The following is a 17,133-nucleotide window of genomic DNA, read 5'->3' on the forward strand; positions in this document are numbered from 1 at the left end:
TTCAATATGAAAGAAGTTCCTTTCTAGAACATTCAGACCAATGGATGAAACTTTGCCAAATCTAAGGGAAATAATCCAATTTAGTTAAATTACAAATAAAAGCAATTTAAAATTTTAACGGTCTTGATAACATCTTGGTAAGTGTTACCAAAAGACTTGGCTCTTTGGAGGAGTACTGGGTAGTCAGGATTTATTTCCGTGAGTTCCATGAACTTCCAAATGAACTAGACCGTGCAGGGTTGCTTTTCTTGCGTGGCGTCTCCTGTGTGCGAGGGGAGGCCTCCTGCAGGGGCTTTGGCAGCCCGCCGGGCACACAGCCATGTGGCGTCCACTGTCCTGCGGGCGTGGTGGCATCTCCGTCCTGTCCTGGTGGCTCTCTGCCTGCGGTGGGCTCACGGTGTCCTCCGGTGGGCGCCCCCTGGCCTCCCGCTGGTGAAGCCAACTAATGAAACGAGGGGCCGGCGACTCCAGGGGAGGATGGGGACCAGGGGTCCTGCTCCTCTTCTCCCCCAAACCTCCCCCTGCCCTGTGTGTGGAGCATAGTGTTTCTCACCCTTTAAAACTCACACCTCTCTTGATAAACTTGAAAATCTCAACTTTATTATCCTTTGAGATTTTGACACGTCCTAAATTGTGACTCTGAACAAGTCAAGTACCAGTCACCTCCTCTTCAGAATCCTACAAGTACTACGTGTGTTTTGGCTGTAAATTTTCAGGTACTGGCACAGAGCCCCCTTCCCGTGGGCAGGGGCTGGAGGGGAGGGGAAGCCCGAGCTCAGTTCCCTGCGGAGCTGCTGCCACGGTGCCCACGGTGCCACGGCCGCCTGTGCGCCTGCCGTCCTTCGTCTGGTCGGGTCTCTATCCACAGCTGCTTCAGAGGCTTTCTGTTTTCACTCCTACAGGCGCCGCGGCTGTGAGTGCCGCCCCCAGCCCCCCGTACTTTTCTCAGGAGTAGGTGCTTTGTGCAAGTAATTCCTAGAAGTTAGGATCGTAATGTGATGCTAGAATATGTGCCCCACAGAGATCTAGTCGTATTTCCTTCTTTACTGTTCTGTTCAGGGTATTTTATCATTTACTCAAGATTTTACGGGACAGAGTTGAGTCCTGCTGTGTAATTAATTTTACAGGGAGCTGTATGACTTGAAGAAATAAAATACAAGGTTCTACTCAGGTAGAGGTGTGTAATTCATGAAGCGTGGCTGACGTGGTTCCCGGGCAGGCGACTGAACCGCTGGCACAGGCCCAAGCTCCCACGTGTACTTGCAGGTGCCCAGGCTGCCGCTGCATCGCAGCGGTGCGTGGGACACGGGCAGCGTCTTCTTTCGCGGGAAGTGCTTGTTAGTACGCTACTGTAGGAGTGGTGTTTTCAAGAAGCTTTATATCCGTCTCCTCTAGAAGGTGTATGTATGTGTGCTTTTATATATATGCTTTGTATACACTTTTGAAACTACAATGAACATAAATGACTTTCAGGTAACAGTGAACAGTCATTCCACGTGAACCAAATGGGAGAAAATATGACTTCTTTGTCCTCCCAGGTAACTCCAAGAACCGAGGCTCCCGTCAGCAGCGTGAGTAATAGTTTGGAGAACGCACTACACACATCAGCACATTCCACGGAGGAGTCGCTGCCCAAGAGGACTGTGGGGAAACACTCCAAAGGTGAGTCTATGTCTGCGAGGGGCCCAAGGAAGAAGGCGCACTGGAGTGTGCAAAACAGATCTGTGTGATGGTGTCTGGTTAAATACTTTCTCCTCTTTTGTAAACATCTTAGTTAAGGTGCATTGTTTTTCTAAATTCTCTAAGCAACATACGAACATATATATCTTGGCTGTAAAAATCTCAAATATTGATGTTTATTAAGGGGAAAAATGAAAGTTGCTGCACCCTCCTCCCTGCCCCCACACCAAAACAAGTCCTAAATCGTAGAGCAGCACTACCCTATAGAACTTTGTACAGAGATCATGTACCATTCTCCATCCGCACTCACTCAGTGGCCACCAGCCACATGTGCCTTTTGAGCACTTGAAATGTGCCTCATGCAACCGAGGACCTGAGAGTTCATCATTCATTTATTATTATTACTACTTTTTTAAAAATTTTAAACTTTATTGATTTTTGAGACAGAGAGAGCATGAATGGGGGAGGTTCAGAGAGAGAGGGAGACACAGAATCTGAAACAGGCTCCAGGCTCTGAGCTGTCAGCACAGAGCCCGACGTGGGGCTCGAACTCACGGACTGTGAAATCATGACCTGAGCCGAAGTCAGACATTCAACCGACTGAGCCATCCAGGCGCCCCTATTATTATTATTTTTGATGTTTACTCATTTTTGAGCGCGCGCGCGAGAGAGAGACACAGCGTGAGTGGGGGAGGGTCAGAGAGACTGGGAGACCCAGAATCCGAAGCAGGCTCCAGGCTCCGAGCCGTCAGCACAGAGCCCGACGTGGGGCTCGAACCCACGAACCGTGAGATTGTGACCTGAGCCAAAGTCAGATGCTTAACCAACTGAGCCAGGCGCCCCCCGAAAGTTTATCTTTATTTCATTTCCATTGCAACCGCGATGGCTCAGTGTGGAGGGCGGCCGCTGTATTGGACAGCGCCATTCTGGAGAGGACAGAGGGCACGTCTCAGACGAAGCTGAGTGTCCTTGGTTCCTGCACCAGCTGGACAGTCCCAGAGTTGTGCTTACTATACATTTGGCAGGCTGAGTGGCGGTGTGGGGACTTATAGGAGGCGAGTGAGGTGATGTGTAGGACGGGGACTTGTGATGAAGAGGCCCAGGACACTTAAGGCCACCCGCTGCTTCCCTCACTCGCCTTTTTCCCCTTTTGTTTGTATCTCAGGCACAGTGTTCCTCACGAGTGTTTAATAAATCGTGTTTTTTTGTTTTGTTTTTTTTAAATGTTTATTTATTTTCAGAAGGGGGAGGGACAGAGAGAGGGGGACAGAGAATCCCAAGCAGGCTCTGCACTATCAGCACAGAGCCCCATGTGGGGCTTGAACCCACGAATTGGGAGATCATGACTGGAGCCGAAATCACGAGTTGGACATTCAACCAACTGGGCCACCCAGGTACCCCAATAAATACTTTGTTTTTAAAATAAAACCCTCAAGGGCGCCTGGGTGGCCCAGTTGGTTGACGCTGTGACTTTATCTGAGGTTACGATTTAACGGTTCTTGAGTTCAAGTCCCGCGTCAGGCTTTGCGCTGACAGCACGGAGCCTGCTTAGGATTCTCTGTCTCCCTCTCTCTCTGACCCTACCCTGCTCATGCGTTCTCTCTCGCAAAATAAATAAACATTAAAAAAATTTTTTTAACAGAGAAAATAAAATGAAGCCCCATTCTGACCAAGTCCCAAGAGCCACCCATCCCTAACTTAGGTCATACGTGCCAGAAATAGCCACGTCCTAACTGCTCTGCCATGTTTATGTGTGTAGATAGGTTCAGGTGTTAAAGCAGCGCGTCCTCATAGCAGCCCCGGGAGCACGGTCCGCTCCTGGATGAGGCTGTTGTTCGGAAGACGCAGCAGGGCCTTGCCTCCGGGGTGGATAGTTGTCACTCAGTTGTAAGGACTTTTCCCTCCAGAACTGCTCTCATCCTTTTTCCTTGTACGTGTCGTCCTGGGAGAAGTGTCTTCCGATGAGGTGGTGTTTCCTTTGTCCCTCCGCTGTCCAGCGTGGACCTGTGCCCTGCACCGTCCCAATACAGAAGGATGGCCTCTTCTTTCCCATTGTGCTTTTTCCTTGAGGCATAATTATCAAGACCCCTCATTCCTGTTTTTTAAATAAAATTGGAAGATCTATGCTCTCTGGCCTTCCCTTGTCCGCGTGCTGTGGCGCACCGAGAGCCCACGAATGAGCTGGTGTTAGCATTGGTGGAGTGAAGGATGTAAGCCAGGCCTCCTTGGCTGTCCACTGCATTCTCCATTCGGGGGTCCTACATAATATGTTTCTTCTGCCCAGAAATTGGGGGACAGTGAGGTTGGTTTTCACAGTCACACTTCTTGTGACGCTCCTGGCAAAACCCGAAGTCAGTGTGTTAGTTAGTCAGTCAGTGTGTAGGGTTTTCTCGCTGTCTTTTCTGCATTCTACTTGTGTTTTGACTTTTCTCTACTTCGTTGGAAGTCCCTAGCGATGAAAGAGGTCAGACTTTCACGTCTGTTTTGTATCAAAGTTCAGAGGCAGCTGGAAACTGACTGCGGTCCCCAGATTGTGTTCAGGGTGGTGGTCTGCAAAGTTGGTGTTGAGAGTGATCGTGTCCTTTTTCCCCGTGCCCCGTATCGTGAAGACCTTCAAGTACCGGGGTAGGGAGCACAGGACAGCAGTTTGCACATGTGGCTTCAGCAGTGGGTAGTGGGCCACGTGTTCCTGATGGGGCCTTGAATTGCTCGGGGCTGCCATGCGTTTCCCCCAAACCCACACATCGCGGTTCATTGTTACCGAGACTTGGGGAAACAGTTCTAAAGTACAAGGTGAGATTGGAATTACTTTTAATGATACTCTCGGTGAACGAAGTCCTGTAACTTGGTTCTCTTGGTTGGAATAAGTATTTTAAAAAATTATCCTTGTATGAGGCTGAACATCACAGTAAACTTAATTACACTGCAGGCCATTTGCCAGAGGTTCTAAAACCTGGTCTCAAGACCCCTTTGCATTCTTAAACTTAAGGATTCCAAAGAGTTTTTGTTTATGTAGTGTATACATATAGGTATTTATCATATTATAAGTTAAAACTGGGATTTTTAAAATTATTGTTATTTTTTTTTTTTATTTAAATAGATGCTTTGTGTTGGGTGCCCCTGAGGATTTTGTGTTTGTCCCGTAGCAACATTATGACGGAAGCAAACGTAAAATTTGAACTCCAAAAGTCTCATCCTTTTGGCGACACAAAACCCGCCGCAGAGAATTAGAGCAGGAATTCTAATAAGCAGCGTGATAATAAAACCCAAATTCTAAAACACCAGTAGTAGGTTACTGTTTTGGGGCTGCACTGGGGACTCAAAGGTGCTTTTGGAGCTGAGGCGTTTTGATCATTTTAATTTCTCTGTTGACTCTTTTCAACATTTTATTAAGACTTTGAAACATCCAGTGAAGTTGAGAATTTTACAGCAAGTACTTACAATCCAGATTCTACGATTTCATTTTACCTGCTGCTTCCCTTATCTGCCCATCTCCCCACCCACGAGGACATTGCATTTCTTTTTAAGACATGGCATTGTTTGGTGCATTTCCAAGCAAGCTGTTCTTTTGACTCTTTTGCTGTGCTTTCTCGCGTTGTTAATTATTTTTGGAAAACTGGTTGCTTACATTCTTTAGCCAATGATTCTCACTTGAACCACAGAACAGAGTTATCCGGGTGGCTGTTTCTCATCCCCTAAAGAAAGTCTGACTCGGAGACGTAGGAGTCAAGCTGATCCATCCCAAGTGGCTTCCTTAAGACAACAGGGCTCAGCTGTCTGAGTCCCCATGGAGAGAAGCTACAGGGATGACAGTGGACGTCTTTACCTTTTCAGCCCTTACCTTGAGTTACTATTGACCCGCTTCACGGGGGGGGGGGTGCGAACCTTGCGGTGTGCTCAGTGGTGTTTGCAGCGTGCTCAGTACCGAAGCCACTCGTGCTGGCCTGTATCAGTTGTTCAAAGTGTAGGGCGTTGTTTAGTCTCTCGATGTCCTGTTGATGGCATGAAGTCAGCCGTGGTGACGTCAGAACTTGCTACGAGTGAGGGGCTGTCCCCCAGCCAGCTGTGAGACATTTTCCAGGACGCCACTTAGCCCCCCGACATGTCCTGCGGGCTGTGGTTGTGTGTGCACGCACGCCCACCGCATGCCCCCAGCCCTGCTTCAGGAAGAGCAGGGGATTCTCTGCGACCTTCTGAGCAACCCCCTCTCTGAAGCTGCGCTTGTGAGAGGTGACGACAGGTCAGCTCTTCTCTTCTCTTGGCATCTGACCCCCCAGCTCTGTCCTCCCCTGGTTTCTTTCCATTTTTAAGTGGTGGACCATCATGCACACAAAAGTGTTGGTGTGCGTGCTCCACGGGTCTTCCGGTAACACGCTTCCCACTCTTCCTCTTATCTGTGTTTGTTTCCTTTCAAATTCCTCCTCGTCCACTCCTGAGAGGCCGGCGCGGCCCGGGCCCCTCTGTCGCCCATTCCCGCTCTGTCTGAGCCTCTTCTGTTGATCTGTTGATGACTTTCAGATCTGAGAGTTCAGCTGAGACCCTTGCTCGGGACCCCAGATCCCTGTGAATATTTTCCCCAAGGTGGCCTGCTGGTGCCTCTACCCATGTGCCCAGACGGACCCGTCACTTCCGTTGCCACCCCTGCGATGAGTTTCCCGCAGACTTGATTGGTGCTGACCTTCAGGCGTCCCTGTTCCGCACGAGGGGCTCGGCCTCACAGCCCTGGCGTGGCCCCAGGGGGCCATATCATGGAGTCTTCTTCCTGTCACTGTGGCCACCATCCCCTCTGCCGCCTGTGGGTTCTCCTGCCTAGTCCATCCCCGAGCAGGGACCTGCTCTGTGGCTGGGCCACAGTCCTCCCATTTAGGAAGCATGTCATGGCATGCACGGTGGCAGCTGCTGTCACAGCATTGACCGCCAGGCGCTATCCTCAAAATGTGTGCACCAAGTTGATATCACAGTCCTGTGAAATGGGAATAGGTGTTCCTTTCGTTCAGGGATTGAGTGTCTGCCCAAGGTCTCTGAGCTGGAAAGAGACGTTTCAGACTGAGCCTGTATGGCAGCAGATCCCATGAGCTTACCTTGACCTGCCTGGAGGAGGCCTATCTTGGGGCTTGTGGGCTTGCCTTGTCTGTGCCTGTGTCTCCCTGTGACGTTTACTCATGTCCCTGCTCTGGTCTCGTCACTCCTCCGAGTTCCTGGCTCCAGCCACGAGCAAACTTGTGCAGACGCCATTCTCTGTCCTTCCTGGACTTTGGTCATTCTGTCCCTCTGCCCAGATGGGCTCCTCCCTTTGAAGTCCAGCTCAGACATTACTGCTTTGAACTTTGTAATGTTTATGTCACTCGTGGTTAGTGCTGTGCCTGGTACATACTAAGGCTGAATAGAATGTTTGCCTTAATATACAAATAAGTGAAATTCCTCGGGCCCTTAGATCAAGTGCCATATCACTAACCATTGAAATGGAATATGTGCATGTTTATTTCCTATTTTTGCTACTTGAGAAATCTCTTTTATCAGCTTTACATTTTTTAGATCATGCCATGCATCACTCTTGTTTTTATTTCTGTTTCTGGAGACCTAACAAATTTAGTACAAGGTAGATAAGATGATTAAAAAAAAAAAAAAAAGGAAAACAAATTATGGAGTTTTTAACTATAACATGATACGTCCTAGAAAAGATGTCAGAAAGGAGGCTCAGTGTAATCAACATAGTAGTGAATGCTAAGATTTTAACAACAGCCAGAGAAGTGCTTCTAAAAATGATCCCCATTAACACAGACAACCAAACGGAAGGGAGAAAGTCGATATTTGAGGAACATTGTTATTCAGCTGAGGCTTTGAAGAATACAGTTTGTCAGTTTTCAAGTGAAAAACTAAATTCCAGTGATAAAAATTTCAGCGGGATGCATCTTAAATGTTATTCTGGTTCTGTTGTCTTTAAGTGGGAAGCCGTGGGGTCCGTTGTATAGGACTCAAAAGGGGATGTTTGTGAGGGGTGGGGGGGGAGGGTGATTTTTCATCTTTTCCCACAGTCATAAATGATGCTTTCCTGACTGTAGTTGCTCGTGGCATAGTTTTGGTAAGTTGGGAAGGGGTTTCCCGTGTGGGACATGTAGAAATTAAACTGTTAGGGGGCCGGGGTGGCTCAGTCAGTGGAGCATCCGACTTTGCCTCAGGTCATGAACTCACGGTCCACGAGTTCGAGCTCCGAGCTCCGCATCGGACTATCTGCTTTCAGTGCAGAGTCCGCTTTGGATCCTCTGCCCTCCCCACCTCTGCCCCCCCCCCCCCCACTTGCTCTCTTTCTCTAGAAAATAAACATTTAAAAAAAAAAAAATGAAAGAAATTAAACTGTTTGACCAAAGATACCTTGAAATCAAGTAAAAGATCTATGGCCGAAAAGTTCCAACTACCCACTTTTTTCCAGGAAAGTTTAGGGTCGAAAGAGGGAAAGTTTCAAAAGAGCGACTCATTCTTGGAACACACTGAAGCCGTTATCTCTAGTTGTCTGATTTATAAGTATGATGTGACAATGCTCGAAAATCACCTGAAGATGCTTGGCAGCAAAGGTGGCCCTTCGAGCGTGGCAGCTTTAACCAGGAGCCCCCAGGGCTGCCATCGAGACAGTGTGTTCCTGGTCCTGGCTTTGTGGCTGCCGGCTGCGAGGCCTTTGGGTCTGGCTCAGTCTGGGCCGTCTGTGACTTTTTGGCAGCCCCGCCCTCATCCAGATGCCCAGTCCTGCCTCGGGACGCTGGAGCCCGTGCCTGGGGGGGCCGGCGGTGCCTTTGTTCTCTTCCACACGAGCCCCCTCCCTCCTTTTCCAGTTACTTGAGTGTATCGGTTTTTGAAATTAGGTATCGATCCAGTTACAAAAGTGGTAGTTCAGTGCAAGTAGATGTTTTCTCGAAGGCCGAAGGCCGCCTTGTGGTCTGACTTGCAGGACTGACAGGATTCCTCACGTACGTCTTCAGTGAGAAAAGAAGGAAAGTTAGAACAAACAGAATTTTAGGAGCACGCACATCTGCCTGTGCTTTCTCAGCTCAATGGGAGCGAGCAGGCTGGTCTAGACTCGGGTGCCCTTGCCCTGGCCCCACGGGTCCTCTGCGGCGCGCCTGTGTCCCGTCCGGACCCCAGCCCGTTTCTCCGCAGCCCCGTCCACCTCTCGAGTGCTCCTGTGGCCTCGGCCTTGCAGTCTCGGCGTCTTTTTGGGCAGTGCAGATCCCACCCCCTCGTGGCGGGTTGACCTCTAGCCCCTGAGATTTAGCCACGTTTGCTTGCACTCTTCAGAAGGTCGTGAGACTTCCCATCTGCCTGGCAGATGACCGTCTGCGGGACTGACCGGGGAGGCGCGAGGGACAGGGTCACTTTACCAGTCGAGCAGCGGATCATGACTAGATGTTTGTGTGTATGTGGGAGTGAGTACCTTCTAAAATCATGAGATTTAGGAAAAACTACTCCTCATTCCACCACCAAGCACAACAGTCCCTGTCAGTTTCGGTAACTTAGTCTTTCTTCTACATTTTAAACAGCTAAAGCCACGTTACACGTGCAGTTTGTGAACTCTTAGTTAATTTGACAAGTGTCTGTTCGTGTTTTCATTTTCGTGATCATGGTCTTTAATCTGAGCTCCAAAATTGACAGCATGTTTAGCCATCTTTGAAGCCTAATTAAACGTCCCCTACCCCCGCCCCACATCAGCCACCTTCGCCCCCACGCCTGCCGCAAGGCCCCGCGTGGCCGCAGGTGCCTTTTCAGGGAGAATCCCACCGCAGGCGGATTCCGGGAGCAGAGCTCGGCTGCCCGCAGGTGGGGTGGTGGCGCCGGCCCGGGGCGCTTGCTCCCGCCTCCCAGCCTGCAGCCCCGGAGTTCCAGAAGCCTCTGTTATTTGCGAACAGCTGAATAACGTCCATCTGCTTTTCACATTGTCCTGTCCAGATATGAGTCACTTCCGCTTTCAGGCCAGATGGGGTTTTCTCTTTTTACTTTTTTGCATAAATCCAAATATTAAATCCTGGAACATTTAGGTGCACGTTGCTGTCCTGTGGCCAGGGAGAATGCTGACTGCATTTTTCTGTGTTCATTGACTTCGTATGTTCTCTTGTTTGAAAAGGGGGAAGTTCTGGGTAAGAGTGATGTCATGTGGGTAAGTTTTAAAAAATACTGATCGGGGAAGCAGAAAAGCTGTTTATTTGCTGACGTTCTGACTGAGGAAGCCAGACAGGAACAGCATGCGATTTCACTGAGTGAAAATAAGGAGGTGTGCAACCTCAAAATGTGTTTTCTTTGTTTTGCCAGAAAGGAAATAATCGCTTTTTTGTTTTTTGGGGTTTTTTTTTAGAGTAATTCCTTCCTGTAAGGTGCTATTTTAAGCTTAAAATACTCCAAACCGAATAGGTTCTAGAATCTCCCAAGGTGCATATCGACCCTGATGCAACTTTACAAAGTGAGGGAGGCCTAGGAGAGAACACTTCAGCAAGTGAAAGGTCTTTCCAGCAACAGCCCATAACCTTGGAGTGCAGGGACCCGCCTCTTGTGTTTTCTGCTCTGTGCCCAGCCCCTGGAGTTTGACCTTGCGCACAGCAGGAACCTGACGGGACATGTTGGTGAATGAACAATTGTTGGTTTTAGAGCAAGGATCGCACATTTTTTCTGCTCAGATCCAGATAGTAAATATTTTTGGCTTTAGGAAGCATAGGGTTTCTGGCGCAACTACTGGGCTCTGCTGTCGTGGGGTGGAAAGCAGCCACCAACGATGTGTAAACAAATGGCATGGCTGTGTGCCGGCAGAGCCATTTACATAGACAGGCCGGGGGCAGCCTCTAGTCCGCCAGCCCTGCTCAGAACAGCGTTGCCCACTAGAACCCTCAACGGTGACCAAATGTTCTGTGTCTCTGCCGTACGGTATGGCAGCCACTGGCCACATCTGGCTGTTGAGCACTTAGAATGTGATTAGTGCGACCGAAGAATTGGATTTTTAATTTCATTCCGTTGTAATTAATACAAATTTAAGTGGTCACATGTGGTTAGTGGCAACAGCATTGGGCACCGCAGGGGTTAGAACCCTCCCCAGAGCAAGTTGCACAGAGCAGTTTGTTGTTCTCTGGGAGGTCTGTTCACAGTAAGGGAGGAAAGAGTTCTGTGGCCCAAAAAACTGGGGAATTGTTAATAAGAACTGATTTATTCATTGCAGGACTGCTCAGAGCCTTTGATGTGCTTATGTACACGGACAGTTTCTCGAATTTTTCTCCTCCAGGCTTTGTGTGTGTGTGTGTGTGTGTGTGTGTGTATTTATTTATTTTGAGAGAAAGAGGATGGCAGAGGGAGGGAGGGGGAGACAGAGAGAGAAAGAGAGAGAGAGAGGGAGGGAGATTCCCAAGTAGACTCTGCACTCAGCGCAGAGATCATGACCTGAGCCGAAAGCAAGAGTCGGACCCTTAACTGAGCCACCACGGCGCCCCTTCCTCCAGGCTCTTTGACTGTGAAGCTTTCTGGGCGTGCCCGTGAACACCTTCGGGCACTGGTGTTCTTGGAGAAGACGTTGGAAGACTGTTCGCGTGGCAGTCCGGGGACATTGGGCGTCCGCAGGACGTGGAGCGTAATCGTTTCAGAAGTTGACATCAAGTGTTTTATGTTGCACAGCGAGATTTTAAAGCTCTGTAGAGATCCCCATAGTCCACTGCCAAGGCATGTCTAGGAATAGCGAGCAGTGAAACGGGGGAAGGGGCGTACGACCCGCACGTGTTGAAGCTCTGTATCCGTCACGGTCTTGCCTGACTAGCCACAGGGTGGATGACTAGACTGTCCCCATCTGCAAGAAACATACACTGGAGGAAGCAGTTACGGGAGCACTTGAGGAACTTTGCTATTTGAATCGGAAATAGGACTTACTGCCCTTCGTGTGGTTTGGGAGTTTGCAAACTGTATCGCGTTTGTAAATGCCTGTTTTATCTTCAACACGTATTTGTGCTCAGATATTTGCATTTTACAAACTGAATTTGCATCTTCAAACTTAAGCTTAAGTGCTGGGAACCTGATTGTACCGTTTTAAAATGTTTTTAAGGTTTTCTTTCTTAATGTTTATTCATTTTTGAGGGAGGGAGAGAGATTGAGCGTGAGTGGAGGGGAGGGGCAGAGACGGACACACAGAATCCGAAGCAGGCTCCAGGCTCCGAGCTGTCCGCACGGAGCCCGATGCGGGGATTACACTCGGGAATGGCGAGATCGTGACCTGAGCCGAAGTCAGACGCTTCACCGGCTGAGCCACCCAGGCGCCCCTGTACCACTTAGTTTTGAGGAGAAGGAGAAGGCACCCCTGTAAGTGGCAGGGAGGGGCAGGACTGATGTCTGCAGGGAGTTCTCTCGGTGCTTCGGTCTCTCCTCTGCCGCTGTCCGTCTGTGTGGCTGCGGCCTCGGACAGGCCCTCTCTGGTCTTCCGGGGCTAGGAACCTGCGTCACTTCCTCCGTAACCGCTGCCTTGAACCCCTCCGGCCTGGCCCTGTCCCAGAAGGATGTCCGTATCTGTTGATGAAGAGACCCAGATGGGACTGTCTGGGCACTGGTGTCTGAGACAATCACAGCCGAAGACAAGGCGCGTTAGTTTTTCAGAAATCAGGACAGATCAGAACTGGTCCTTAGTCATAATTAGAGGCTGTGCTCTTGTGCATTCAAGTCAACTTACGTTCTCTTTGCGAGCACCGTTCTCTTCCTTTTCTAGGATTTGAATTTTTGCCTGTTCTTTTCTGTTCTGCTTTTCAATTCACCACTATTCTTGCGTGTGACTGCTCTGCCCCCCTCCTCAGTTCCTCTTCCCAGGCGAGCACGCCGCAGAGGAGAGTGGACTGCGGTGGCCTCAAAAGCCTCATTTTGAAAATTACTGAAATGCCAAATGCTAACTAATGTGTACTTCAAGTGTTATTTCATTTTTATAATTTTGTCTGTTGTTGTTGTTGTTGTTTTTTGCTTTTACAGTGAGTGTTGAAAAGATAGACCTGAAGGGATTGTCACACACAAAAAATGAAAGAAATGTTGAATGTTCCTTTGAGGTAAGATGTCATGTTTCGTTTTGGTTTTTTTCCCCCTTTTCTCCTCTGAGGGATAGGATGAAAACCTTTGCCGTAATCAGATACTTTGATTTATCTAAAGGGAAGATGGGCCTTATAGCCAAGCACCGTGCCAGTGTCGTAGGGGGGCAGAAAGCCAGGCGTGGGCCGCGGGCGGGCCGTCTCCAGCCTGTGCGGCTGTTCCCCCCACAACCGGGCCTCGGCAGCCCGAGTGCTAAGCGTCGTCTAGACTGCTGTGCTCAGCTGCTGCTGGCTGCTCACCAGAGTTGGCTGAAGCAGAGACTCCGTGTGAAAATTGAGACACGCTGTGTATTAGGATTGGAGGCACACAGTAACGGTGGTTCGGTGGCCTCAGAGTGTGCCAGGAGGCAAGCTGGGGAGGTCCTTCGGGGCCTGGGCTCTCCCAGCCGCCTGCTTTGATCCCCTGGGGTGCAACCCCGAGCCTCACGGTCCAGCGTGGCAGCCAGGGCTCCAGTCGTCACATTTTCATTCCAGGTAGCAAGAAGAGGAAGGGAAAGTTTACTTTTCTCTTTCTTTTAAGGAACATTCCTAAAGCAGCCACAGGTACTTCTGTTTCTGTTTTGTTGACCCAAACTGAGTTTCTTGGTCCCACTTAGCTGCAGAAAAGGCTGGGAAATGTATTCTGGTGGCCATGTCCCCACGGTTCTGTTTCTTACCCGCCATGTTGTGTGAGGTTCTCCTTTGACCATGTACCTGAATACTGATTGACAAGGAAACCTGCTTCCTGCATCCTTGTGGGGAGTGTTCTCAGGAATCAAAGCTTCTGGTTAGTATCTAGTATGCATGCTGTGTGTGGTTCACTAATTTTTCAGCAGCTACATTGAAATACCTGAAATACTTTTACCACTAAAGAATAAAATCTTCTTTTGATTTGGGAGATACACTGCATCATGGGGATCCGTTGTTCCTGTTCTGCTATGCATGTGTCTTCGAATATACGGGAAAGACTTGCCTAAGGTTTTGGAGGTTGTCAAAACTTGGGACTGGCACCCACGTCTCAGCAACGGGAGAACCTTGGAATCCTGAAATCTTTAAGGCCTCGAAGGGGCGGGACTTAGCAGGTCCCTGGGACCCTGAGCACGTTTCCTGTCCCTCGTGCTCTGCGCCTCTCTGCCATCTCTCCCCTAGGGGTCCCCCGCCTCCGTGGGGTGGAGCCGTTCTGGGCTAGGAGGCCCCACTCAGCCCATCTAGTCATGCTAGGCTTCGATCTGCCCCCGTCCTTGGGCCCACGACCTGGGCTTGTGGGAGGTGTGGTGACTGTGTCCGACACGATGCCCACACCTTCTCTCTGAAGACACGAGCTTTGGTGAAATACACACTTAGCCTCTTGTGGCCCCTTGGAGGAGGGAGTGATGGTCAGGGGTAGGGAGGCAGCGGGCTGGCAAGAATGGGGACGCAGTGCCCTGAGTCCCCTGCAGGTGAGCTGCACGACTCCGAGAGGAGCCTGGAGCCCCGGCCTTGTGGCCACGGGCAGCTCCGAGCTGGCGGCACCGGACCTGGGAGCGTCGCCCGGTGTGGATGCCGTCACACGGGTGAGGTGTGTAGTTGAAGACGTTTCTATCCCAGTGGGTAAGCTGAAGTGTTTTAGCACTTAACGCAGAAGCTTCGGTTTCTGAAGAGCTCCCTCCTCCTGATGTGAGAACTGGCGAAAGTATTCTTGTGTTCGGGAAAGTGATAATCCTCCAGTAACCCGGAAGTCCAAACTGGTTTTTCTTTTGGGGTGCTGACTTGATATCCTTAAGGACTTCACAGCCCAAACTGTCTTTGAAGGCACAAAGGAAGGACATAGTCACCATGAAAAAAATATTATTTACAAAACACTTTGCGCAGCTTAAACTGTGTGCTTGTTCTGTGCTGGGCTTAGAGGGGTGCCGCTGATGGCTGCCGTTTATGCGTCAGCTTGGGGACTCCTGTCCCGCAAGGAAGTGAGGCCACCTGGGGGCTGCGTACAGTTGGGCATATAACTGGGAACTCTGCTAACAGCGTGTGGGTGGCCTGTGGACAGCAGTGAACCTGCCTTGGCTTACCCTTCTATCATCTGGAACGACCCCCCCCCCCCCCCCCGCCAATATAAGCCCCAGTGGATTTTTCCGTTTTAGAAATCAACAAGCCAGCCCTCAAGTGTGTATCGAAAGAACAGTAGCGTAGTCCAGGCAATTTTGAAAAGAAGACGGTTGGAAGCCGCACACTCCTGACTTTAGGACTTGCTACTAGACCCCAGGGGCGCCGGTTTGGGGGGTCACCACAAGGTGGGGGGGTGTCCTCAGCTCTGAGTCCATGGTTAGACTCACAGGCAAACGGCCAATTGGCAGGCAGGCTGTTCAGTGAAGAAAGGATGATCTTTCTTTCTTTCTTTCTCTCTCTCTCTCTCTCTCCCTCCCTCCCTCCCTCCCTCCCTCCCTCCCTCTTCTCTCTCCCTCCCTCTCTCTCTCTCTGTTTTTCTCTCTTTCTCTTCTCTTCTCGATGTTTATTTTTGAGAGAGAGAGAGAGCAAGTGAGTGTGAGCGGGGAAGGGGCAGAGAGAGAGAGAGGGAGGCCACAGAATCTGAAGCCGGCTCCAGGCTCCAAGCTGTCAGCACAGAGCCCACCATGGGGCTTGAACCCATGAACTGTGTGATCATGACCTAAGCCAAAGTTGGATGCTTAAATCAACTGAGCCACCCAGGTGCACCAAGGATGGTCTTTTCAACAAGCAGTTCCCGAGCGAGCACGTATATGCAAAAATAGGAACCTTGACCAAACCTCACACCTTATACAAGATGACTTCAGAACTGGTCATAGTCCTAAACGCACAGCCTAAAATTATGAGTGTGGAAGAAAGCATACAAGACGGTATGGCGAGGCAGATTTCTTCACAACAGCACCAAGAACATGATCCATAAAAGACAAAATAAATACATTGGACTTGCTCAGGATGTCAAACTTGGTCCCCAGAAGGCACCTTGAGGGCCGCCTGGGTGGCTCAGTCAGTTAAGCATCTGACTCTTCGTTTTGGCTCAGGTTATGATCTGACAGTTCCATGAGTTTGAGCCCCACATCAGGCTCTGTGCTGACAGCTCAGGGCCTGGAGCCTGCTTCAGATTCTGTGTCTCCCTCTCTCTCTGCCCCTCCCCTGTGCGTGCGCGCACGCGCGCGCGCTCTCTCTCTCTTTCTCTCTCTCTCTCAAAAATAAACATTTAAAAATTAAAAAAAAAAAAAAGGCGCCTTGAGGAGGTGCAAAGACAGACCACACACCAGGAGAAGGTGGTTGCAAGTTACATATTTGGTAGAGTTTTTATTTAGAGTTTGTAAAGAACTTTCCAAACTCAGTGATAAGAAAACAACCCAATAAAAAATGAGCCAAAGATGTGAACGGACACGTGAGCAGAGGACGTGTTTGGAGGACGGATGTCCCAAGTGAGCACATACTCCGTCTGTCTCACTAGTCGTTAGGAGAACGTCAGGTAGACCCCTAGTGAGGCTCTGCGTGCCCACGTGGTGGCCGCAGCTGGGGACCGTCCCCACACTGGTGGGGCGTGTGCACAGGGCTGCAGTGTCTTTACAAGGTATCTGGTAGTTGTCCGCAAAGTTAAATATTTCCCTGAAGTCTGACCCCTCGGTTCTTCTCCAAGGTGTTGATCCGCAGGAAATGAAAGCATTTGTTCCCACAGAGGTTTGTACAAGAACGTTCACGACAGCTTTATGTGTACCAGTCCGAATATCCGTCCACAGGAGGGTGTGGGCCTACCCAGAGTGGAAAGGACTGAGCTGTTGCTACACCAGCAATGTGGAGAATGTGCAAATAATGACACTGTGTATGAAAAGCCAGAGCCCTCGCCAGAAAAGAGTGTATTCTGTCCGAGCCCACTTGCAGAAGGTTGTAGGAGGTGGGCACTAACTACAGTGACGCAGGAGCAGCCTCCTCAGGAAAGGAGGAGGAAGCTTCTAGAGGTGACGGGTGTGTTCATTGTATCCACAGGAGTGATGGTTTCCTGGGCATAAATGCGTGCCCAAAATTACCGAGTTTTACACCCTTTAGATAGGTGCAGTTCGTCGTCTGTTATAACTCAGTAAAACTTTTTTTAAAAAGCTACCTGAGGATTAAGCCTTTCCTTTTGCCCACAGAACCCTCACTAATGAAAATTAAATTGTCCGTTAAGTGTGGCATCTCTTGCACGGAAATAGACAGCTCCTGTTCTGGGACTAGAGCAGGGAGAACACTTGTAGGGGCGTCCTCCGCGCGTGGCGGTGGGCCTGTGTGCTGGCAGCAGAGGGGACGCGGGGAAGCCTTCCTCCTGCCAGCCTTCCCGGGTCCGGGAGGGGTCTGCGGCCCCTGCCCACCGTCTTCGCAGTCCTGTGTATCTCCAGCTTTAATTTGTACATATCCCTGT

General features: G+C 50.0%; 1 protein-coding gene across 4 annotated transcripts in view; it reads left to right on the top strand.

Moving 5' to 3' along the window:
* ZCCHC14 (zinc finger CCHC-type containing 14) overlaps positions 1–17,133 on the top strand; it is a 55,566-nt gene that overhangs the window by 21,596 nt on the left and 16,837 nt on the right. For all 4 annotated transcript variants that reach the window (XR_003426307.2, XM_027076369.2, XM_027076367.2 and 1 more), the window contains exons 2-3: positions 1,539–1,662; positions 12,652–12,725. Coding sequence is in view for 3 of the 4 variants with exons in the window: in XM_027076369.2 (XP_026932170.2) it covers positions 1,539–1,662; positions 12,652–12,725 (198 nt within the window). In the remaining variant the exon portion in view is untranslated. The remainder of the gene's footprint in view (positions 1–1,538; positions 1,663–12,651; positions 12,726–17,133) is intronic.

This window comes from Acinonyx jubatus, chromosome E2 (assembly GCF_027475565.1).
Source record: "Acinonyx jubatus isolate Ajub_Pintada_27869175 chromosome E2, VMU_Ajub_asm_v1.0, whole genome shotgun sequence".
NCBI classification, from domain to species: Eukaryota; Metazoa; Chordata; class Mammalia; order Carnivora; family Felidae; genus Acinonyx; species Acinonyx jubatus.